The 24,058-nt window shown below is 42.4% G+C and overlaps 1 protein-coding gene across 9 annotated transcripts in view; it reads right to left on the bottom strand.

Moving 5' to 3' along the window:
- Nucleotides 1-24,058, bottom strand: part of Tbc1d1 (TBC1 (tre-2/USP6, BUB2, cdc16) domain family, member 1) — a 180,648-nt gene that overhangs the window by 109,575 nt on the left and 47,015 nt on the right. Inside the window, exon 1 of one of the 9 annotated variants that reach the window (XM_013009030.1) lies at nucleotides 12,684-12,762. The exons of the other annotated variants lie outside the window; for them this stretch is intronic. Within the exon in view, the coding sequence (XP_012864484.1) occupies nucleotides 12,684-12,713 (30 nt within the window). The 5' untranslated portion in view covers nucleotides 12,714-12,762. Of the gene's footprint in view, nucleotides 1-12,683; nucleotides 12,763-24,058 lie in introns of those variants that run through there. 9 annotated transcript variants of the gene reach the window in all.

Raw genomic sequence — 24,058 nt, 5'->3', positions numbered from 1 at the left:
GTCTTATTTAAAATTAACTACCAAAAAGCTAAAAGTGGAGCTGTGGCTCAAGTGGTAGAGAGCCAGGCTTGAGTAAAAAAGCTAAGAGACAGTACATAGGCCCTGAGTGTAAGCCCCAGAACCAGCACAAAACCAAAGCAAACAAAAGAAAAAAATACACATAAAACTCAAGCTCTTCCCCCTGAAGTCTTTCTCCTCCATTCCTGGTTTACCAACTGAGTTTGGAACATGGAAAGTGGCTCATACACATTTCCCCTTGTTCCATCTTTCATTAGCCATCAGTATATATTCGCTCTCGGCATGAGCCCCAAATGATAATTCAGACCTGCACTTAGCTCAGCCAGATCCTAAAAAGATTCCCAATCCCACCTGAGGCCCAGCCTCTAGGCCTAACCTTGCATCTAAGCATCCTGTTCTCCATCTCAGCCTCATCTTTCAGAAGCACAGTTCCAATGGAGTCAGGCTCTCAGGAGACCCTTGTAGATCTTCTCTTCAACCTCTATCAAAACAGTCAACCTGCAGACCCTCTTTTGCTGCCTTATTTCACTTGGTTTCCCTGACAGTTACCTTTTTACCAACCACATTTTACAGGAGTCCTGAGCCTGTCCAAGTCCCACCTCTACATCTTTGGTTATGCAGCTTCTCCTGTCTGGACTGTCAAATCTCACAGCTGGGAGGGGAACTTCCAACCACTCATTCAACCTATTCATTTCAATGGTCAGGAAATAAGGACACAAAAGGCTGGAATAACAGGCACCAGGTCACAGAGTCAGGCTGCAGAAATGAACCTCCTGTTTTTCTAGATCACACTAAGTCCTAATGTCTGCTTTTAATCTGGATGAAATGTCTTTGCTACAAAATTTCCTTATTGGTCTAAAATGTCTAAGAAGGAAGGGAGGAAGGGAGAGAGGGATGCAGAATTGAAAGTCTGCTTTACAAAACATCAGGGTAATATATTCCTATGCATTGCTTTATGGTTTTGTTTTTATGTTAGTCCTGGGGCTTGAACTCAGCTGTCCCTGAGGGTTTTTGTTTTTTGTTTTTTGTTTGTTTTTGCTCAAGGCTAGCACTGTACTACTAGAGCCATAGCTCCAATTGAGATTTTTTTTGGTAATTCAAAAAAAAGAATCTCACTGGTTTTCCAGCCCAGGCTGGCTTCCAACCATGATCCTCAGATCTCAGCCTCATCAGTAGCTAGGATTACAGGTGTGAGCTACCAGTGCCTGGCACATTCATGTGTTTTTAGAAATGGGATACAATTTGGAATCCTTTCCAGTCACCAGGCTTTGAACATAGATGTTTAAAAGGAACAAAAAATTACAAACTCACCACGCATAAGACTTGATTTGTGTTTCTGAAATCTAATTGTATAAGCTCTACAATTCTATATTTAGAAACTTGTTAATTTTTTAACATTAAAAAAGACACAATGGAGAATATCACAATAGGCCTGTGTAAATGTCTGCAAGCAAATATTGTCTCAAAACACTTCGTTTATTTTCACCTAATGACTGGTTTCCTTTGGGTCCACCCTGTAAAAGAACTTTCTCAAAATATCATTCTTGGTTTATTCTTTATGTTTGGCAGGCCTACAATTATAAACTCTACCAACAAATAGGCTTCCTTCCTATTGTGACGTTTTCTAAAATTGGAGAATCTATATTTTGGGCTGGCAAATTACTTTCTGATAATGAACACATTCTTCAGTGTTTTTGTTGCTGTTGGTGGTGGTGGTGGTGGCACTGGTTTCTTTTTGTGCCAGTTCTAGGGCTCGAATGCAGGGCCTGGTACTGTCCTTTAGCTTTCTGGTTCAAGACTAGCACTCTGCCACTTGAGGCACAGTTCCACTTCCGGCTTGATGATTAACTGGAGATTAAAGGCTCACGAACTTTCTTTCCCACCGAGGCTGACTTTGAATCTTGATTCTTAGATCTCAGCATCCTGAGTAGCCAGGATTACAGGGGTGAGTCACTGCTACCAGACTCTTCAGTGTTGACAAACTACCAGAAACTGCAGAATAGTAACCCCCATCTATTTTAGATAAGGGAAAACAAAGGTTCAGAATATGACCTTGGGTAAGTGCCCAGGCCCTGACCTAGGGACAGTGCTCAAGCCTTGTGTTCAAGCCCTAGGACTGTCACAAAAACAAACCACCACCAACAATAATAAAAATACTCAAAAGGTAGAAGCCAATCTCATTTTCTCTGCCCCATTTTGCTCTTATCTGATCTATTACTGGTGGCCTGATGAAAGCAATTTCTTCTTGTTCAGTGTTACCTAGCCAGGGTTTATGTTTAACTCATGTGCAGAATAATAAACAACAGATAGAATTTAGATATTACAAAGATTGCCAAATGATGTAAAGTGTCAGAACATCTTGTTTTAATCTTAGTTGTACCTCTGGGAGAGCCATCGCACCTGTGGGGAACTTCAAGTTTTTCAACTTTGAACAACAAGGCAAATGCAAAAGTCTTCTCAATCCACAAATTCAAAGCTGCTGCTGCATTGCTCTAAGAATGCTATGTGATCAAATCCTCAGCAGTGTGTTTACCAATAAACACATTGACCGATAAAGAGAAGTAAATGCCCACGGTCCTTCTACTGCTGATGGGGAGGGAAGGAATTTGTCCCAGTCCAATGATTCTGGAGCCTTCACTCCTCATCAGAGGTGGACCATCAAAGATGCTAAGCCTGACTGGTAGTCAGAGATTCCAATTCTGAAAAAGACCCATCAGTGACCACACAACACAATGTGCTCATTTTACAGATCAAGATTTAAGCCCACCAGAGTGTAATCTGCCCAAGATCAAGACGTTCATTAGTTATTCATCTAGTTATTTCTATACAAACTCTGGTTGAAGAAAGTCTGAGTTTACATTTATCTACATCATGTCACTTTGCACCCAAACAAGATGAGCAATGGGCCATGATCACATTCCTATGTCATCCTACCAAGGCTAAACTGCAAATAAGAGTAAACCTGGGCCCCCAGCCTTCAATGCTTACTTCCACTCTGCCACACCATTATGTTTAGAAGAAATGCCACCATGGTGGGGATTCTCTGAGGAAGTTATTCAGAAAAGACAAAATACAGAGAGCTTTCCAGATAAATGAAATACACATAAAACATGACTTCATGTGCTTTGAAAGGAATGTCAGTTTCTGAGATGTGGTAACAATCTATAACCCTCAACAATGCTAGACGCCAGTGGCTCCCACCTGTAATCCTAGCTACTCGGGAGGTTGAGATCTGAGGATTGAGGTTCAAAGCCAGCCCAGGTATGAAAGTCCATGAGACTCTGATCTCAAATAAACCACCAGAAAACCGGAAGTGGCGCTGTGGCTCAAGTGGTAGAGTGCTTGCCTTGAGCTGAAGAGCTGAGGGACAGCGCTCATGCCCAGAGTTCACGCCCCATGACTGACCAAAAAAACCCCGAAAAACAAAACCTCAACAAGATAACAAGAAAATGGTAACTCAGGCTATGGTCACATCAAAACTAACTTCCTGTGGTCTATCATTTAACTGCCCTTCATGTTCTTCTGATCTTGACCACTCTTTCATCTTCCCAGGAATTTCTCTTTTCTTGTTTTCCTCCCTCCTTAACCAAGAACATCATGAAATTCAGGGATGTTGAAATATATATGTTACATTTCCTAAATAGTTTCGAGCTTGTATACCTGTTTTTTTTTAAAGTTAGTTGGACATTTTATGCTTATCATCTAAGAGAGTGAAAAAAGTTCACATTCTAAAAACATACTACCACTTCTTTATTAGAGACAACATAGATAAAACATGAACTCTGAGCCAGACAATTCATGCTTTAATTTTAATGGCTGTGACATCTTATCACATCATTAACAGTATACCACATTCTTCAAAAATGTAAGCGAATGGATTTCAAGTATTGTCTTTACCACAAAAAACAATAACCATGTGAGGTAATACATTTTAGCTAAATGTAGTCATTTTACAGTGTTACTACACATTAAAGCGTCATGTTAAACATAGTAAATATATACCAATTTGTGCCTATTTAAAATATAATTATAAACTATATATGAGTTGCCAGTGGCTCACATCTACAGTCATAAAGTACTTGGTAAACTGAGATCAAGAGTCAAGTTCGAAGCCAGCACAGGCAGAAAAGTTTTCAACTGGTTATGGTATCCCAAGATAGTAGCTGAGATTGGGAGGATCTCAGTTTCAGGCCAGCCTTGGCAGAAAAGTGCAAGAGTCCCCATATCAATGGAGGGAAATTGTGAAGATGGCTATCATTCCAGAAACTAAGGAAAGCCTAAAGCAGATGTGTGCCCAGGCAGGAAGAGCCTATCTTAAAAATAACCAGCTAAAAGCAGGGATGGACATATGACTTAAGCAGTACCAGTGGGTGCATGAAGCTCTGAGTAAGGCTAGCAACACAATTATCCTGAGAATTACATAAATCACAGAACGTGGTTACTCTCATCACCACAGTGGTACATGTGAAGTATTCCAGAATATAATCTTCTCTTTCCCTCCTTGTTGTATTTGTAATCAGTTTAAATGCCTTTGAAATGCCTCTTAAATGCCCTTTGCAGGTAATATTTTTCCCAGGAAAAAAATCAATCTCCTATATTAAAGCAGAAATACATTTCACTTCTACCTTATCTTGCAAGGCTGCCTCTCTGAAAAGAGCTAAAGCAATCAGTGGGTTGCTGTGACCTCTTGGGAGGGATTAAAGCCACCACCTCAATTTTAACCATTTTCACACCCTGTAAATACTCAGACCATGCTTGTTTCCTGCATATAATTCATACAAATAGGCTGCAGATAGGTAACTTTTGTGACACCTCACATGTCAAAGGATCCATGCCCACCCCAACCCCAAGACTTTGTTTCCTTACCCAGTACCCTACTGCCATCTTGACATGAAATTTTCAGTTCTAATTATTCTGAAATGCAATATTCTGTTCTAAAGACTTAGTTTTGAATTCAGTAGAACATTCTGAAGACAGAGTAAAACCAAGCCATCATGGCAACATTACCAAAGTACAAAAAAGATCAGGTGTCAGCCAGACCTATGGCTCATACCTGTAATCGTAGCTACTCCGGAGGCTGAGATGTGAGAGTTTCAGTTCAAAGCAAGCCTGGGCAGAAAAGTCTGCAAGATTCTGATCTCCAATTAGCTACCAAAAAGCTGGAAGTAGACCTATGACTCAAATGGTAGCGCACCAGCCTTGAGCAACAAAACAGCATCTAGGCCTGGAGTTCAAGCACCAGTACCAGCATGCCTTGTGTATGCACACATACACACAAGCACACATACACACACATACACCAGGAGTAAAGTAACTCGGGTCTAAGTTCTGCCATAAACTAGCTGTAGGGTCTTATTTACATCAAGGACTTCACGGTTCTGAGTCTCAGCTTCTGATGCAGAAATTAATCCACAACTACCGTGGGCTTACTGCATAATTATGTGATGAAATTACACCAACACAACCACCATGCTTGCCACAAGTATTGGCAATGTATGCGAAATGAGGGAGCAGGGTCACTCCCAACTTATTCTCACTGGGTCTGGCTAATTGACTTAACGTAACATGCCTTCCTCGAGGGTAAAAATGGCTGGTCTCAAAAACAAGGTCAACAGAGTTGGCAAACAACCCTGAATAATTCTGAAACATGGAGAGAACTACCACTATTATTTTCTAACTCGTCCTTTTCATCGTCTACTCCATCATAACCTGCAATTACACGTGTCTGAAGATTTCACTCAGACCTCATCTTCCAGTCTCCCCAGAAACCTGGCTCAGTGATTCCCTGAGCATACATCTATATTATCCCATTACAACTAAATTATCTTCACATCTCTCCTCTCTCCACTAGACTGTAAGAGACTCAAAAGCTGGATGGTGTCTTCTCAACTCTGTACCCACAGCATACAACCCCACATGTGTGCAACAGCCTGTTCAACCAGGTTTGAAACAGTCTATATGTGCACAATTTCCTAAATGGATTTTTATATTATTCAGTTAGAAATAGATCTATTTTTTAATACAAAGAAAAACAGGACAAATAAATGTGGAGCTCATTTTACAGATAAGAAAACAGGCTTAACAAAGTTAACATAGCCAAGTTCAAAGTAAGTTAACAGAGCTCATGAAAACAATATACATGCAAAGAATCAAAATGTATGAAAATGAAGGGAATTCTTTTTCCATGTGTCTTTCAGATAAACCTAACAAAACAGTGTAGGGTACTAGCTTATCACTCTCCCAGTCACAAAAACAGAGATAATAAAATTTTACAACAAGGAAGTCAGATACTTTGGTTTAGATTCACAAACAACTAAGCAAAAATTTGTTTTTCTATAGAAGTTATAGGTATTCCCAAGTAGCATTGTGTATTATGAAGTAAGAATCAAAAGGACCAATTTATTCGTTCTGCCCTAAAAGATAATCAAGGTTACAGGCTCATACCTATAACCTTAGCTACTCAGAGGCTGAGATCAGGAGTTGGAGGTTCAGAGCCAGCCCAGGGACAATGTTTCCAAGACTCTATTTCAAACAATAGCTGGGCATGGTGGTAAGAATCTGTTCTCACAGTCCATACTAGTTTGAGCAAAAAGTAAGACCCTATCCCAAAAATAAGCAGAGCAAAAAATCTGGAGGCATGGTAAAGCACTGGCCTAACAAGTGTAAGGACCTGAGTTCAAACCTTAGCATCAGAGGGGGAAAAAGTTAATCAAAAGAAAAGGACTCCACATTATAAGTCACTAGGAACTGCATATTAAAACAATCATGAAAAAAATAAAATAAAACAATCATAAGATACCATTACATAGCCACTAAAATAGTCAAAATCTAGAACATTACATCATCAAATCCTGGTGAGGTTGTGCTGTAAAAGGAACTCATTCATTGATGCTATGAACACAACATGGCATAGCCACACTGGTATACAATCTGGCAGTACTGTTTCCATTTATCTACCCCAAAGAGTTAAAAACATATGCCCATAGGGGAAAAAAATCTACACTCAGCTGTTCACAGTAGCTTGATTTATAACTGCAAAAACTTTGAAGCAACTTACAAGATCCATTCAACTCTGCTCTTCTAAAGGTGGGAAAACCAATAGGACATGCAGATAATGGACTGTCACTGAAATGAAATGAGCTATCAAGCCATACAAAGATATGGAAGGCAGGTACCAGGAGGTGATACCTGTAATCCTTAATACTCAAGAGGCTGAGGCCTGAGGATAACGGTTTGAAGCCAGCCTGGGCTGGAATGTTAGCAAGACTCTTATCTCCACTAAACTACCAAAAAAGCTGGAAGTGAAGCTAAAGCTCAAGTGAAACAGTGCTAGCCTTGAGAAGAAGCTCAAGGAAGGTGCCAGGTCCTGAGTTTGAGCCCCAGGACTGGCACTTATTAAAAAAAAATAGGAAGACATAAATGCCTATTACTAAGTAAAAGGGGCCAATCTCCATACTGTAGGATTCCAACTGTATAACATTCTCTATAGGCAACATTACAGAGCCTAAAAAGATGACTTGTCTTGGGTTCAGAAGGGAGAGAGGAATAGACAGCATAAACCATATGGATGGAAGTGATACTCTTCAATGTGCTATGACAAGCTGATAAATGTCACTACACCACATTCACACAGTGTATAATGCCAATGCAAATAATGGGCTCTCATGACAATGTTTTGATATGGGTTCACTGATGTTAATAAATGCACAGCTCTGCTGAAATCCTGGTCCAGATTATACCAGCTTACTTAGCAGAGGCAGCAGATTTTTCAAATTCAAAGAATAGTTTGACTGTGACATTAATCTGTGATACTCTGCAAGGCCAAACCAACAAGGGACTCACTTCAAGCAAGACAGAAGAACTGACACCTAAAGAAATACTCAAAAGGGGCTGGGAAGGTGGCTCAGTGGTAGAGCGCTTGCCTTGCATGCCTGAGGCCCTGGGTTCAATTCCTCAGCACCACATAAGCAAAAAGAAAAAAGCCAGAAGTGGCGCTGTGGCTCAAGTGGTAGAGTGCTAGCCTTGAGCTGAAGAGCTGAGGGACAGCACCCAGGCCCAGAGTTCAGGCCCCATGACCAGACCCCCCCCCAAAAAAAAAAGAAGAAGAAATTAGGCCAGATATCAGTGGTTCACATCTGTAATCCTAGTTACTCAGAAGACAAGGATTTGAGAATCCCAATTCAAACATAGGCCAACCAGAAAAGTCTTCTTAAAGCCAGCCCCCAGAAGAAAGTATCTTATCTCCAAATAACCAACAAAAAGCCAAGAGTAGAGGTAGGATTGAAGTGAAGAGCCCAACCTTGAGCAGGAAAAGTTGAGCAAGAGCATGCGGTTCAGTTTACGCCCCAGCACACACACACATATGCTTAGATGCCTGGGTCATCTGAACCAATCTCAGACATAAAAGACAGTAAGCCTGGCGCTGGTGGTTCATGCCTGTAATCCTAGCTACTCAGGAGGCTGAGATCTGAGGATCTCAGTTCAAAGCCAGCCTGGGCAGGAAAGGCCGTGAAACTCTTATCTCCAATAAGCCACCAGAAAACCAGAAGTGGCACTGTGGATAAAGTGGTAAAGCGCTCATCTTGAGCTGAAGAGCTGAGGAACAGCACTCAAGCCCAGAGTTCAAGTCCCAAGACCAACCAAAAAAAAAGACAGTAAAGCCACTGGGTTACATCATTTCAGAAGATAACAATGTTCCTTCCTGACTAAGTCTAAGCAACCACATTCACCTCCTACCAGAACCACAACAGCACCTAAGTGATCACTCTGCTTCCATTCAAAACATACCATCAAGCTGATGTGAACCCTCCCTTTCGCACCCTCCACGGCTTCCCACTGCACTTAAAAGCAAAGCCCAGCCCAGTTCTCTCCCCAATCTTCACAGACAAATTCCCCAGCCTCAGGCTCACTCTATGCTCCGGCCATCCATCAGACCTCCTCACTGATCTGCTTGGGAGCATGCTGAGTGCCCTCTTGTCACTCATGGGAAATGCCACCCCACACCAGCCAGCCCCCAATTTGCTTCTTGAATGTGAAACTACCTTGGTGATCTATCTGCTTGCTGTTTTGCTGTCTCTCCCAACTACCATGTGAGCTCCATAAAAACCAGGATCTCTTGCTTGTGGCTAAACCCCCAGTTCATCAAACAGGGCCTTGCATACAGTAGCTTCATAAGTATCTGTGTAGACAATGTCGTTAAATGATGTATTGAATGAATGATGAGGATAAACCTATGTTTTAGGCAAAGTAAAATTAGAGGGAAATGCTTCATATAAAATATTGATTAGCAACCAATTACTTGTTTTAAAAAAGGATTCCTTTCCTAATGAATTTTTAAGCATTTGGCTTACAAAACTCCAGTATGCCTAATGTTTAAAGGATAAATCTATTGAGCTTAGTGAACCAATTCCTCCAGGGTATAGATATTGCCTGGTACACAAAAGGTGCCCAATAAACATATGAGCACTGGAAAATAACTTAATACTCAGCATAAACTAATGAAAATGTACTTGGGTTTGAAACACAGCATGTCTGGCTGTGTGGATATAAAATCCATTATCATGTAATATTACCAGTAATCATAGTCACAATCTTTACAGACAGGTACAAATCCGAGCTAATTCAGAATGTTACCTAGCAGTTCTACAGTAAGATACATGGTGACATAGAAACAATCAACAGGCAAGCTCCAAATTGCCAGGCTGCTGGAGACATCTGTGGGTTTCGTGCAAAATCATAAAGCCTGAAAACTTCCTTTTTGTTTAAAATCTATGTAAACATCAAGAATCCCCAGTGAAAGACTCAAAAATTGCACTCAGTGTCAAACCCCATTTGTGATATAATATACACTTGCACTGATGGTCTTATCATGTCTGATGAAAAACAAAAGCAATGCAGTTTTTCTTTTTTAAACAAGTAACTTTTTCCTGTTTTGCCTTTATTTCTACATGATGAAAATGTTCACTCCTCACATTCGATATTCATATAAGAAAAACAAGTTCATGCTCAGGCGTCCACCTGCATCGCTGATACTCACTCCCCTTCTTTCCTACCAGCTGCAAAGGTCAGAATGGAAAATAAATCAGCCGAGTAATTGGATGTGTGAGTACTGTGTGAAGCGTGGGCTTTATGTGTATGTACGTGATCTTAAAGGGACATTGCAAAACAAATATAAATGCACTTTGGGATTCTGTACACTTTGCAAACTATCAGTGCCTTTTGCTACAGCCCATTCCCTTGTGTAGAATATAAAGTGTGATGCCCGGCACCAGTGGCTCATGCCTGTAATCCTAGCTACTCAGGAGGCTGAGATCTGCCGATAGAGGTTCAAAGCCTGCCCTCGCAGGAAAGTCTGTGAAAATCTTATCTCCAATAAACCACCAGAAAACCGAAAGTGGCGCTTGTAGCTCAAGTGGTAGAGCGCTAGCCTTGAGCTGAAGAGCTGAGGGACAGTGCTCAGGTCCAGAGTTCAAGCCCCATGACCGACAAAATTAATTAATTAATTAATTGTGTGGTAACTTGTCCCTGCACCACAAACCAAACCAGTCCCAGAGAAGATCACCCTTATAATCAATAAGCCCAAGAAATGAGTTTTCAAAGGATAATTTCATAGTTTAAGTTCACAGAATAACACTGTATTTTTTGGTGGTGGTGGTGGTCATGGGGCCTGAACTCTGGGCCTGGGCACTGTCTCTCAGCTCTTCAGCTCAAGGCTAGCGCTCTACCACTTGAACCACAGCACCACTTCCAGCTTTTTCGGCTTATGTGGTGCTGAGGAATCGAACCTAGGGCCTTATGCATGCAAGGCAAGCGCTCTACCACTGAGCCACTTTCCCAGCCTCAACACTGTATTTTTTTAATAAACTTCCAGATACGGTTTATATAATGGCTGAACCAGCTAGAGATAATAAAATATAAAATAAATACATTTTTTAAAAAACGTGACGCAGGGGCTAGGAAAGTGGCTCAGTGGTAGAGTGCTTGCCTTGCATACATGAGGCCCTGGGTTCCATTCCCCAGCACCACATAAGCAAAAAAGAAAAAGCCAGAAGTGGCGCTGTGGCTCAAGTGGTAGAGTGCTAGCCTTGAGCTGAAGAGCTGAGGGACAGTGCCCAGGCCCAGAGTGCAGGCCCCACGACTTGGACCCCCCCCAAAAAAGTGACGCATTTGGATAAATTTTTCCCAAAAACACTGAATACATTTTTGCTATTGTTCTGGAGTTTAAAGAATAATTTAGGAAAAACAGAACCTAAATCAAGGTATCAGCATGTAGTTAGTTCAGTTATATGAGCCCCAGAAGTACTGCTGCTTGGAGGAGGCTGAAAATCTTCCTAAGGGCCCCTCAATGAGTTTCTGAAATAAGGCTTTTACTGTCCCCTCCACACCAAGTAAACAAACATCCATCTCTTTCCTATAGTGCATAGCAACTTATGAAATATATTCTGGAAAGTACATAAACTTAAAAACAGGACAAGCAGTAGTTTGTTTTTTTTAAAACAAGTAGTATATCCTTAAAACTTACGCCTGATTTTGGAAGAAAGCAACTCAATGAGTCCGGATTTGTTTGGGGAGGGGGATTTTTTTTTCTCTTTTTGGCTTTACAGTCCAATATTACAGAACACCGGTAAAAGCAATATAAAAGTTCCTAACCTACAATAAGCAAAATATCATCAGACAGCACATTCAGAATTACTTTTCTAAAATGCACGATGTTCTTACATTTAGCATGACTTTTACAAACGGTGACTTGTCAAACCAGGAAATGTGGGCATTACTTCAATACAAAACTCTAATGACTCAAAACTTTTACCCCCAGTGGTGAAGACCTGGCTGAATCATTATTGGAAGTGTCTATTGCAAGTAAGATTAACTGCCACGTCTGCTTACAAGCAGGTATTCCCAAAGAAACGCAGAGGGAAAAACAACTCTCTAACAGCCTCACAGCCCAACTGGAGACCGAACCACCACCTGTTGGGTATTTGTAAGCAGCCTCTCCACCTGCGCGTCAGAACCCTTAGAAGGACCACAAAGGGCCTTAAGGGGATACAAGAACCAAAACGCTCACTCACCTAGGACCACGGGGTCGCAGAACCAGAGTTCTCTGAACTGTGCTCTCCATGTGAAGGGACTCTAGAAACCCTGGCCAGCACCTTTACTTTAGCAGCTGGTGGGTTTGCCCTGGATGTACGTGCGCTAAAAAGTTCTAGAAATAAGACTTCGGTGGCAATATAAAGAAAAACTTGGACTTAACATTCAGACCTCAGAAAACACAGCGAGAGAGAGACAGAGAGAGAGAGAGAAAAGAAAGAAAAAAAGAAAGAAACAAAGAAAGAAAAAGGCAGACAGACAGACATCCTCTGAAGCCCAGCGCGCGGAACGGGGAGGGCTGGCACCCAGGCCTCAGTCTCCCCACCTGGGAAATGGGCGCGACGCCACCTCGCCGACCCGCCCCCCGCCCCGCGAGGACTTAATGAATGAAAAGTGCCCCACGATCGGCCCGGCCGCGCTCTCCGGGGCTCGGGGCGCCCCCATCCCCCCCACCCGCCCGCTCTCCAGCCCGGCGAACCGCGGCCGGACGGTTAGAGAGTCGGCCCCGAACCGCCGGGATGCGGGCTCCGCTGGCCGTCCGCTCCGGTAACGGGCGCCCGCCCGCCGCCGCTGCCTACCTTGGCCACCCAGCTGAACAAAGGTGACATCGCGGGCCGGGCGGCGGCTCCCTCGCCCGCCGGCTCCCGGCCCGTGGGCCCGTGGGAGGCCGGAGGCGGGCTCGGGGCGCGGCGCTGCCCGGGCATCCTCCCCCTCAGCGGCGGCGGCGGCGACGAGGCGGCGCGGCGCGTTCCGAGTGGAGAGGAACGCGCCCTCCAGGCTGCCCCGCCGAGAAAGGGAAGTGGGCGTGGTCGGGGAGCGCCCCGCCCCTCCCGCCGAGCTCGCCACGCCCCCTAACCCCCGCCCACTCCGGGCCTGCTCCGGGCGGGAAGTTGAGACCGCCCCGGCTGCGCCCCGCTCTCCGCGATAACTGAGACTCTGCCAGAAACCCTGGCGACCTGGGGCCAAGGCTTTGCGCGCCGTGTCTTCCAACCTGGGGAGATCTGAAAGTGCTCTGTGGAAGGTTTGATGTACAAACCGCAGAGCCAAGAGTCCTCCCAACTTTGCAGGGGTTACCCCATCCCCCAGCGAGTTGTGGGCTGCTGGTTACAAAGGGGCCAGTGTTTCCCAGCCCCTAATACCTTTATGTAATCAGAGGTGCTTTTCTGGGTAAAAACCCAGCTACTGAGATGTGAAATGGGGCAGAGGTAAAGAGCCCTCAGCTCCAGCCGACCTGGAGCTTGCTTGTGGCAACCTGCAAGAGTTTGACTGACTTCATCCATGCTCCTCTCCCCCCCTGAGGCTGGGTGGTCGGTTTATGACTAAAGGGTTAAACTGGCACTCCTGAGTTATGCTGGGAAAAAGGAAAAGTCCAGAGGTCTAATAGCTGAGTAATGACGTAGTGCAGGGCTAAGCCACTGACTTCCGTAGCCCAACTAGACTTCTTCTCCTTGTGTACACTGTACATTATTAATTGTACATTATTTTCAAAAAGGGCCAATAGGATATTTTAATGTTGTTCCCTAAATATCTGGCATCTGAGTATAGTGAGTATATTACTATATCTGTTGCTACCTAACAAGTTACCACAAACAGACATTTACAATAACTACTTTTGAGAGACAGAAATCCAAGAGCATCTCAGCTGGATATATGTACTTTAAGGTCCCACACAGAGATGCTCATGCTGTTAACTGTGGCTGTATTCATCCCAGGAGTAGGTAGGGCTGAAGGACCCATTTTCAAGCTCCCTTGTATTGTTGTTACCAGGATTCAATCTCCTGTTGGATTCAGGGCCTCTGTTTCTTGCTGGTCCTCTCCACAGGGCTGCTCATTTTGCATCTCCTAAAGCTAGTACTCTAAGACACAGCATGAGCCAAAAAGAATCCTTTTATAAGTGAAACACAAATGACATCCTAGTACTTCCCTGGTTTGTTCCTTAGAAGCAAGGAAATAAATCCAGCCCATATTTGGGGGAGATTACTTACACAGGGCAGGAATATGAAGGGAAAAGGCCATGAGTATTGAGGTCATCCTTTTTTGCCCCTTTCTGATGTGGGACATAGGAAGGAGCATTAAAAACAGGAGCAAAGTCAAGAGTGGTGAGTGAAAATGGCCATAGGAGCATCTAGGGGAGAGCTGTCCCTTGTTTCAAACTGTGATGGTCCCTAAAGATCACTAAGTATAGAAGCGGAGTGCTTTGCTACCCTGTAATCAATCCCTATTATCTACCACAACACTTAGAAGCAAATAGAAAAGGTAAATAGCTCCATTAAAGCAGAGAACACTTTGAGCCTCTAGGATCTTACTACTTAAGATGTGGCTCTATGAGGGGCTGGGAATGTGGCTTGGTGGTACAGCACTAGCCTTGAGCAGAGTGGCTTTAAGGTCAGTGCCCAGGCCCTGAGTTCAAGCTGCAGGACTGCAAAAAAAAAAAAAAGCTGGGGTTCTAGAACCAGCAACTTAGTCTAAACTGGCAGTTCACCAGAAATGCGTAAGCTAAGACCCAACCCTATCCCAGACTTTCAGAACCAGGACCTGAATTTGTCTCTGATTCCTAGTGTAGTATTAGGATATGTAGTCTTTCTGGCTTTTGGACATGGTACTTGGCTTATAACTCCCTCCCTTAAGGCAGGTCATAGAAACTCTCCTTCACTTTTCTGTCTTAGGCTGGCCATAAAGGAGCTCTCTGATTCATTGTTGTCCAAAAGAAGATTCTAAGACCCTCCTGAGTCTTGAGGGGTTGGGATCTAGATATACCCTGAAAGAAGGAATGCTATACCCGTTGGCCAGGAAGAATGGTGACGTTTCCTTACCCAGTCTACTAGCGATCATGCTTATGAAATGGGTTCTCCATAAAAACTCAGAAGAATAGAGCTGGGGTTGGAGGATCATGGTAGATGGCTATGTGGCGGCCCCTGCATGACAGGATGCTAGAAGAAGGCCTAAGAGCGCTGCAGCCCTACTTCCATACCTCACCCTGTATCCTGTATCCTCTGTAATATCCTTTATAATAAATCATTAAATTCGTGTCCTTGAGTTCTCTAAGCCACTCAAATAAATCAAACCTCAGGAGGGTGGTGGTAAGAATCATACAAGCCTCAGGTAAAATTAAGGCTTGCAAACTGGCATCAAAAATATGGGGGGAAACTCTTGAGGACTGAGCCCCAAACTGCGGGCTCTGCTATCTGTTTACAGGTAGACAGAGTCAGAACTGAATTGGATCAGAGGACACCAGGCTGGAGTCCAAGGCAGCAGAATCCATTGCTTACTTGCTGGTGGAAAGAGGGAAGAGGGAACAGGAACTGCATGTTCATTATGCTTATGGGAACAGAAGGAAAAATGCAGCTTGTTTTTCCTAGGCAGACCTGATGACTAGTTTGCATATTGGAAGTTTAAGAAGCATTAGTATATGAGGTTCATTGATAATGGCCTTTTTTTGTTTTGTTTTTATGCTGGTCCTAGGGCTTGAACTCAGGGCCTGGGCACTGTCCTTGAGCTTTTGTGCTCAAGGCTAGAGCTCTACCACTTTGAGCCACAGCACCATTTCTGGCTTTTCGGCAGTTAATTGCAGATAAGAGTCTCACAGACTTTCCTGCCAGTGCTGGCTTTGAACCTTGATCCTCAGATCACAGCCTTCTGAGTAGCTAGGATTATAGACATGAGCCATCAGCTCTCAGTAAGACAAAATTACTGGTTCCTAGAGAAAGCAGCTCAAGTGACTTGGGATGATGGGAGCCAACTTAGCTAGAGAGATAGCCATTTACTATGAATGGATGGGCAGCAAGGACCACGCTGGACAGGCTGAAGTAAGACACCTCATCGTACTCTATCAGACCAGCCACAAACTTAAATTCTTCCAAACTAACTGTAGTAGGGAAAGGGAAAAGAAACTCCAGAATTGGCTTGAGAAGTTTCAAGTATTTGGAGCTGATTGGGATAAATGTTCTGCCACAGAATATAGGGATGCTAGAAAAGAAAGATGACACTGAATTGAAGAGAATTGTATCTTAAGTCAAGCATGGTGGTGCATTCCAGTAAGTCCAACCAGTTGGGATGCTGAAACAATTTTGAAGCCAAGTTTGAGGCCAACCTAGCACGATTTCCTCTACCACCACGTCCAGTCTCAAAAGAAAACAAAAATCATTGATTTCTTGGTGGAAAAAAAAACCACATATACAACTAAACTAAATTAAAATCTGACCAAATCAGCCAGGCGCCGGTGGTTCATGCCTGTAATCCTAGCTATTCAGGAGGCTGAGATCTGAGGATCACAGTTCAAAGCCAGTCCAGGTAGGAAAGCCCATGAAACTCTTATCTCCAATAAGTGGCTCAAGCGGTAGAGTGGTAGTCTTGAGCTGAAGAACTTAGGGACAGCCCCCAGGCCCAGAGTTCAAGCCCCATGACTGACAAAAAAAAAAAAAATCTGATGAAATCCTAAATGTGACAGTTACAATGAGTAAGTGGGCTGGGCAGAGAAGTGACGTGTGCAGACAGGGATATGAAAGCTTCATTGTTTAAACCTGGATCCAACCTTCCCCTCTGTGCATCTGCTCCTGCAGACCTTGCTTAACTGCCTAAAACTTACATACTAAAAGGTACTGAAAGCAGACACGCAGAGGTCTCCTCTGAGCCAGGTCTTGCAGCCTGTTCCAGGACTAGGAGAATCACTCCTTTCATGAAAAGGGGAGGCCTTTCCATTGGGTGAACTTGACAGAAAGTCCTAGAGCTTCAACACCAAATATTTTGAGAAATCTTCATGAAAGGTCCTATTTTCATTTACTGGCAACATGTAACTGAGCAGTTATACTATACAAAGAAATTCTGTTTTAATCCAGAATTTCATTAGGGAAAACTATTAACATCAGACAATCTATCCCACATTCAACTTAAACAATTTTCCTTAAAATACCACTTTCCTTCAGGGTACCCGTGGCTCACGTCTGTAATCCTACCTACATAGATGGCTATCTGACGATTGTAGTTCAGAGCTAGCCAGGGCAGGACCATCTGTGAGATTCTTATCTCCAATTAATCACTAAAAAGCCAGAAATGGAGCTGTAGCTCAAGTGGTAGAGCACTAGCCTTGAAAAGCTAAGGGACAGTGCCCAGGATCTGAGTTCAAGCCCTAGAACTGGCACTTAAATAAATGAATAAATAAATAAAATACCAGTGTCTCTCCCAGATAAAAGTGTATCCTAGACTCTCATGAAAAGAGTCTATGTACAACAGGCAGAGGTAATTTTTTAAATTGTGAAAATACCATACAGAGGGGTTACAATTACATGGGCAAAGTAAGAGGTAGTTTTTAACAGCACTCAGGTGATTCTAATGCAGTTAGGATTGGGAACCTATACACAAAGCTCAAAGAAATAGATGCTTTCCAGGCCCAGTTACCTAGAAGAGTCACTTAGAATGGGAATGAGTGTGTTTGTGGGGGAAGAGGGGGAGGAAGAGACAGACAGCAGACACAGAGGGTCAGAGAGACAGAGATTTGGCTCTCTTGGGGCACAGGTCATTCTCAGTGACCACAAAGGGAAGAAGGCAGGTCATATAGAAGTAAGAAGAGAGCCAGATGTGAATCAGTAAGGAGTGAATGAATAACAAGTGGGCATTAAAGAATGTATACTGTACTATTAAAACACTCTACCCAGCCAAACCAAATGTGTCAGACACTAAATTCAGCCAGGAAGCTCATTATTGGTGGTGACCTTTGGGTTTATTTAAAGCCTTGTTTATATATGAAATATAATATGGCATATATATATATATATATATATATAGTACCTCTGATTGTCAGTTGAAATGGAGACTGCTTCCATAGTTCTAGCTAGTTTATTTGAAAAGAAAAAGAAAATACTGTTGATCCTATGGGAGTGATAGGCTATCCAAATAAGACTACAGATCTCTAAAGACAACTGTCCCTACAGAAAATCCAAGACCATTCATACTCTGTCTCAGTAACTTTAAAAAGATGTTCTACTGTTTCATCATCTCAGTTTTCTGAGAAGAAAGGACTTGGAAAGGGGGAGCACCCAGGAACTTGAAGAATAGCTTTCCCCTAAGTCTGATCATACCCCATGCAAACCCAGACACTTCTTCCCAGAGCTTAGGTTCCTTCTAAGAGGAGCAAGAAGCCAGAACAGAAAACTCCCTTCAGGAGGAAGTGACAGATGGCTGCCTTCCTCCAACTGAAGCAGGAGAGTGAGGGTGAAGAGGCGGAGAGGTCGGCAAAAGCATGATCTCACTCAGTCCTGGTGATCTCTTCCCCACCACAAGAGCTGGTTAAAAATAGAGCCATTGTAATACTAACTCTGCAAGGAAATTCAACTAACTTTCAAATGAATCAGAACTACTTGGCCACTGGGCATGAATTTGTTCACAGATATGAATATGCATTAGCATCTATTGTGTACAGCAACCAAGTCCTTGCTGGGAATAGGGAGGCTGAGTCAGACCTAAATCCTGCCCTCAAGGAGCATAAAGAATAGCAGGAAAAAAAAAAAGAATGAAAAGTGCCACAAAAAAGGCCCACGTGAGACTTAGAGGAGTTCCCAGGGGAGGAGAAATAACTTCAGGCTGAAAAGGAATCAACTTCCTGGCTGGAAAACTTGGGACTTTCTATCTATGGTTTGAGAGCTTTCCAGGGAGAACCAACACAGATTCAAGCTGGGAGCGTTGGTGTTCCTCACTGAAAATCAAGGAGGAGTTAGCACAAAACCAGCTTACATAGTAGAGTAAACATTGTAGAGGTTGATGTGTAGTCATCCCTTCTGGGAATAAAAGTTTGTTCTCCCCCCCCCAAAAAAAATGCTGAGGATAGTATCAAGTCCAAGAAACCCCAAATCAAAAATCTCTATGTGAACTGAAGACTTCTGCTCAGGAAAAACATGGCCATGGATGTTCACAGCAACATAATCCACAATAACCCCAAAGTAGAAACTACCTAATGAGTTCCAGCTAATGAATGGTATACAATATGTGGGCATACACACAGTGGAGTGTTATGACTATAAATTCAATGATACATTCCATAACAAATAGAACTGGAAAACATTAGGCTAATTGGAATAAGCTAGCCACAAAAGGCTATACATTATGTAATTCTGTCTCTACAGAGACAGAAGGTTAATTAATGATTTTCCTGGGATAGAGGGAGAAGAAAACAAAGAGAAACTATAAATGGGTACAGAAGGTGTTTTGTTTGTATTTTTGTAAATGTTTTGGAACTAAACAGTGATATTAGTTACACAACTGAGTATATGTTAAAAATAGAATTTTATGCTATTTAAATTATAACTCAGTTCCAAAAATCTAAGTGATGATGGCTGAATAGCTGTAGGTAAAATAATCCCATATGATAATTACCTCTTTACAGGGCTGGATTAGGATGTAATGAGATGGTATACATAAAACACTGAGCAGGAATCTTGGCAAGCAGTAAATGCTCAGCAAATATTAGTTATAGAAGTGAAAGTAGCAGTGATGGCTTCTGAGTAATGCTGGTCTTAAGTGCAGAAGTCAAAACAGAAGTAATTGGTGTACTACCAGTAATCTAGCTACTCAGGAGGCTGAGATTTGAGGATCACAGTTCAAAGCCAACCCAGTCAGGAAAGTCCATCAGACTCTTAGCTCCAGAAACCACCAAAAAGCCAGGAGTAGAGCTATGGTTCAAGTAGTAGAGCACTAGCCTTGAATGAAAAAGCTAAGGGACAACACCCAGGCCCTGAGTTCAAGTCCCAATGCCATCACAAAAGAAAAAAGATCCACCTCCTCTAGGAGGGGTAGGTCTCCAGAACATCTCTCAGTGCTTTCTTCTCTCTTTTTATGAGTTTCTATGTCCAGTAGCAAAACTGTGCTCCATTTGTTACTTTAACTCTAGAAGCCAAGCTGGGACTTGTCTGTTTCTCTCATAAATTCCTGCTATACTAGCTAGGCAGATACTTAGCAGGTACAAGAATCGGCCCCTCACTACTAATAGTTCAGAACCCTACTCAAGGCCATTGATCCCCCTCACTCACACTGTGATGCCTTCTTTCCCTATCCCACCCCTCTGTCCTTCTGTCAAGAACAATACACTCTCACCTTTTAAATCATGCCAGAGTCAAAATGGACTCTGAGTTACTAGACTGTGTATTTGAGACTCAGCTTCCTAGTCAATAGAGCTTAATAAACTGATGACTGGAGGAAGTGTAGGGAGAAGTGGAAGGACAAATTTGGTGAGGACTTAGTGGGAGGCAGGCCATAAATTCAGGTGATTATTTGTGGAACATTCTACTCTATAGGCTGAGCATCCCTTGTCAGAAATGCCTGGGACCAGAAGTATTTCAGTTTGTGAATTTGTTTCAGATTTTGGAATGGTTTGCATGCACACAAAGAGATCACCCAAGGCAAAATACAAAATCCATTTGTATTTTATATACAGCTTATACACATAACCTAAAACTAATTTTATACACCATTTTCAGCGCACCTGTGTTTTGACTGGTCCATCACAAGAGTTAAGTGTGGAATTTTCCACTTATGTAATCATGTTAGGACTCAAAAAGTTTTGGAATTTCAGGAAAAACATTATATACTTCGGTAAAGTTATGTCAGTGTTTAAGTTCATTGGAAACCTTGAGCTATCTAATTTTACATTTTTGTTCTGTACATTAATCTGTACCTTCTTGTTAACAGAAACCAGAATAACAACAGTAAAGCCAATTTAATAAGAACATTTTTAGTGTCTCTACTTCCCTAAATTTATCCAAAAGACTTGAAAAATTGAAAGCTGGCTACAGCACAACTGGAACAGTGAAGAAAATTCTTCAGAGCAGAGGAAGCTAACAAACTAGCAACTCTAGAGAGGCCAGAGCTCCCTAAGAATAAAACTAACTTTGGGCTGTCTTTTGTTTTGCTAAAATGAAACTTAACTCTGTGAATCAAATTTATCTCTTCAATTAAACACTAGCCAGTTCATTAAAACGCTTGTGACATTTCGAAAACACATTATATTTTCTTTTGCTTATTGAAATGTCTGTTTCTATTTAAATATTTTTCTTACTAGGTGTACACAGTCAAATTCACTTTTTGAGCTTATAAAATATTCTAAAAATAGAAGCAGCATTTATCTATTTTTAGTTCAGCCTATAAAGTTCCAGCAAATAATCTTTCCAAAGCATTATACACATGTTTCAAATTCATGGAAAAATCCTTCAGGAATGAGCTCATAAAAGAAAACAGTAAAAAATTAGTATCAAAAGATTTTAACATCCACACCCTGTGTTAAAACAGGACACAGGATCTTAGCTTTAAACTCAGACAGTCTATCAAAATTTATAATGGAAACATTAAGGACCTCCATTTCTTATAGTGCTAATTTCATCTAACTATAATTTATTTTCTAAACACCTTTGAGAAGTAAGGCTGAAAAGTATCGATTGCTGTTTCCTGATCAAATCTCTTATGCAATAAAAACCTAGTCCAATTTTCCTCTTCCTTGCTTTCATAATAAATCATAATTTCTTAATTTTTATGAGATAGTTGAAATTACCTTCAATTAAAATAATTATTCACTTCTAAAACCACTGTTACCCATATCAAATTCCTTCAAAAGATTCAAATTTTAGCTGGCACTGGTGGTTCATGCCTGTAATCAGGAGACTGAGATCTGAGGATCACAATTTCAAGCCAGCCCAGGCAAGAAAGTTTGAGATTCTTTTCCGAAGTTAACCACTAAAAAGCTAGAAGTGAATTTGTGACTCAAGTGGCAGAGAGCAGGCCCTGAGCAAAAAAGCTAAGGGACCGTGGCCCCAAGTTCAAGCCCTAGTACTGGAGTACGCGCACGCGCACACGCATGTGTGTGTGCGTGTGCGCGCGTGCGCATGCACATGTGTGCACATATGCACACATGAGCACACACAAGCACACACACACACACACACACACCAGGTTTTAAACACAGTTGAGGCTCTTTCTGTAATGTCCTCACTTTTTCTAGGTACTAAATCTGTGTCCTTTGGTATGTGAGATCAGAGTAGCACATGATTTACCAAAAGGAATGGTGACTTTGTAGACAGATGTGTGATCATCTTGCACAGATACACAAAATAATCTGCATTTTGTGTGTGTCCAAGTACTGGGACTTGAACTCAAGATCTCTAGCTCTCAAGCTCATAGTGGGTCCTCTTCCACTTGAGCCACACCTCCACTCACAGATTTTTGACTAGTAATTTAAGACAAGAGTCTCTCAGATTTGCCTGTCTGTGTTGGCTTCAAATTGTGATCCTCAGATAGGTGTGAGCCACCAGAGCTCAGCTCAATCTGTATTTTTGTTTCCATACTGTAGCTGAGATTCCAATAAAAATCCACTAAGCCACATACACTTGGCATTGAACTTGGCGCTGATCCTGCTTATGGCTCAATGTAATTTTCAGTGGCACTGAGCAAGCACACTTTTCCAGAAAACAAGAACTGACTGCCATGTTTGTCAGTAAATAGGCCTCTAAAAAGGAAAAATAAAAATAATAATAATGATTAGATAAAAATCTCTCTGGGTTCAATGCTTAGCAAAGGAACATGGAGAGTGTAAGATAAACCACCAACCATATACTAGCCTCTACCTGGTGAGAGAATGGACATAATTGAAAACAATATCTACTTGCTTTGACAGATGGAAGTGCTGGGAAGATCCAAGAAGGAAATGGCTTCTTGTTTCCATTTGCATCAGAATCTCATCCAATTTCTCGAAAGCTTTTAAGTGGTAAGAGCTGAATCAAGCTCTTCTCACAGACAGAGCTTTTGCTCTGGGTGAACTGAAGATAAATTCAGCTTTCAGAGGAGGATTGGGAGTTCTTTACAGTGGGTGCATAGGTTTGCTTGTGAGCTTTTGAGCCTGGTTCTCTGTGAGGCAGCAAGAAGAAGATGAGCCAGGTGGTCAGGTGTGCACTGCTAGCTTCTACCTGCTGGTAAGCAGTTGTGTGACACCCCTCCCCTCTCCAAGCATCACGTCAGGATCCATTTCCACCTTGTAAGCTGTAGAGGTTAGATTTATGATCAACAAGCTCCCTTCCAAACTAAGTTAAATGCCAAGGATGGATGGGCTATGGCAGCCTAAGCTTACAGTCAAGGTGTAACTAAGTTTACCAGGGGTTCCTATGAGGGAACCCATGCTCCTGGAGCTTTTCCAGACCTAGAGTTGGATTCTTGCTTCAGGGGAGGATAGTCAAAGTATGGATGCTAATTCAGTGACACAGGCCACCCCCTTTCTAAGATAGCCCTTCTCCAAGATCAAGGGTCAGGGAGAACAAAGCAATAACCACTAAGCACTTAACTGCATCTGGTAGTTTTACCTATCATCTCATTAACATGCACAACTCTAAGAGGTCTAAGAGGTAAGAAAATATTAACATTAATAAGGTATAATGCATATTGAGTGCTTACTCTGCCAGACATGCTAAAAATCAGCAAACCTCCGGCCTGTTTCCATTATGCACAAGGAGTTGTTTTAAGCATTTACTGTGAGTGAAGCAGGGAGGATGATGACAGATTTGGCATGGGGAAAGTGAGAACCTACATGGGAAAGGGCACAAGCAGAATCCAGACTCAGACACCCAGCCAACTTAGCTCTCTTTAATTATTACCTCAGTCTTCTACCAGGTATTGTTTATATTGTTTTTGAGATGAGAAACTGGGGTATAGAGCAAATACTCTGGTGCAGGGCCTTTCTAGATCACCTGTCAGAAGCCCTCCAAGATCCCATCTACTATAAACACAAGGCCTTGGGCTCAAAGATTTTGGAGACCCAGCCAACATAGCTTCTCAAGACAGCTACCAGTCTTGTGAAGTTTTCAGTCAAAGCGGAAGTCTTTCCTTCCCTTTTCTCTTTGTTTCTTTCCCTTCCTTCCTTCCTTCCTTCCTTCCTTCCTTCCTTCCTTCCTTCCTTCCTTCCTTCCTTCCTTCCTTCCTTCCTTCC

The sequence above is a fragment of the Dipodomys ordii genome, unplaced genomic scaffold, assembly GCF_000151885.1.
Source record: "Dipodomys ordii isolate 6190 unplaced genomic scaffold, Dord_2.0 Scaffold8, whole genome shotgun sequence".
Lineage (NCBI taxonomy): Eukaryota > Metazoa > Chordata > Mammalia > Rodentia > Heteromyidae > Dipodomys > Dipodomys ordii.
Note: the sequence above shows the minus strand (reverse complement) of the source record. Positions and strands in the feature narration are given on the sequence as shown.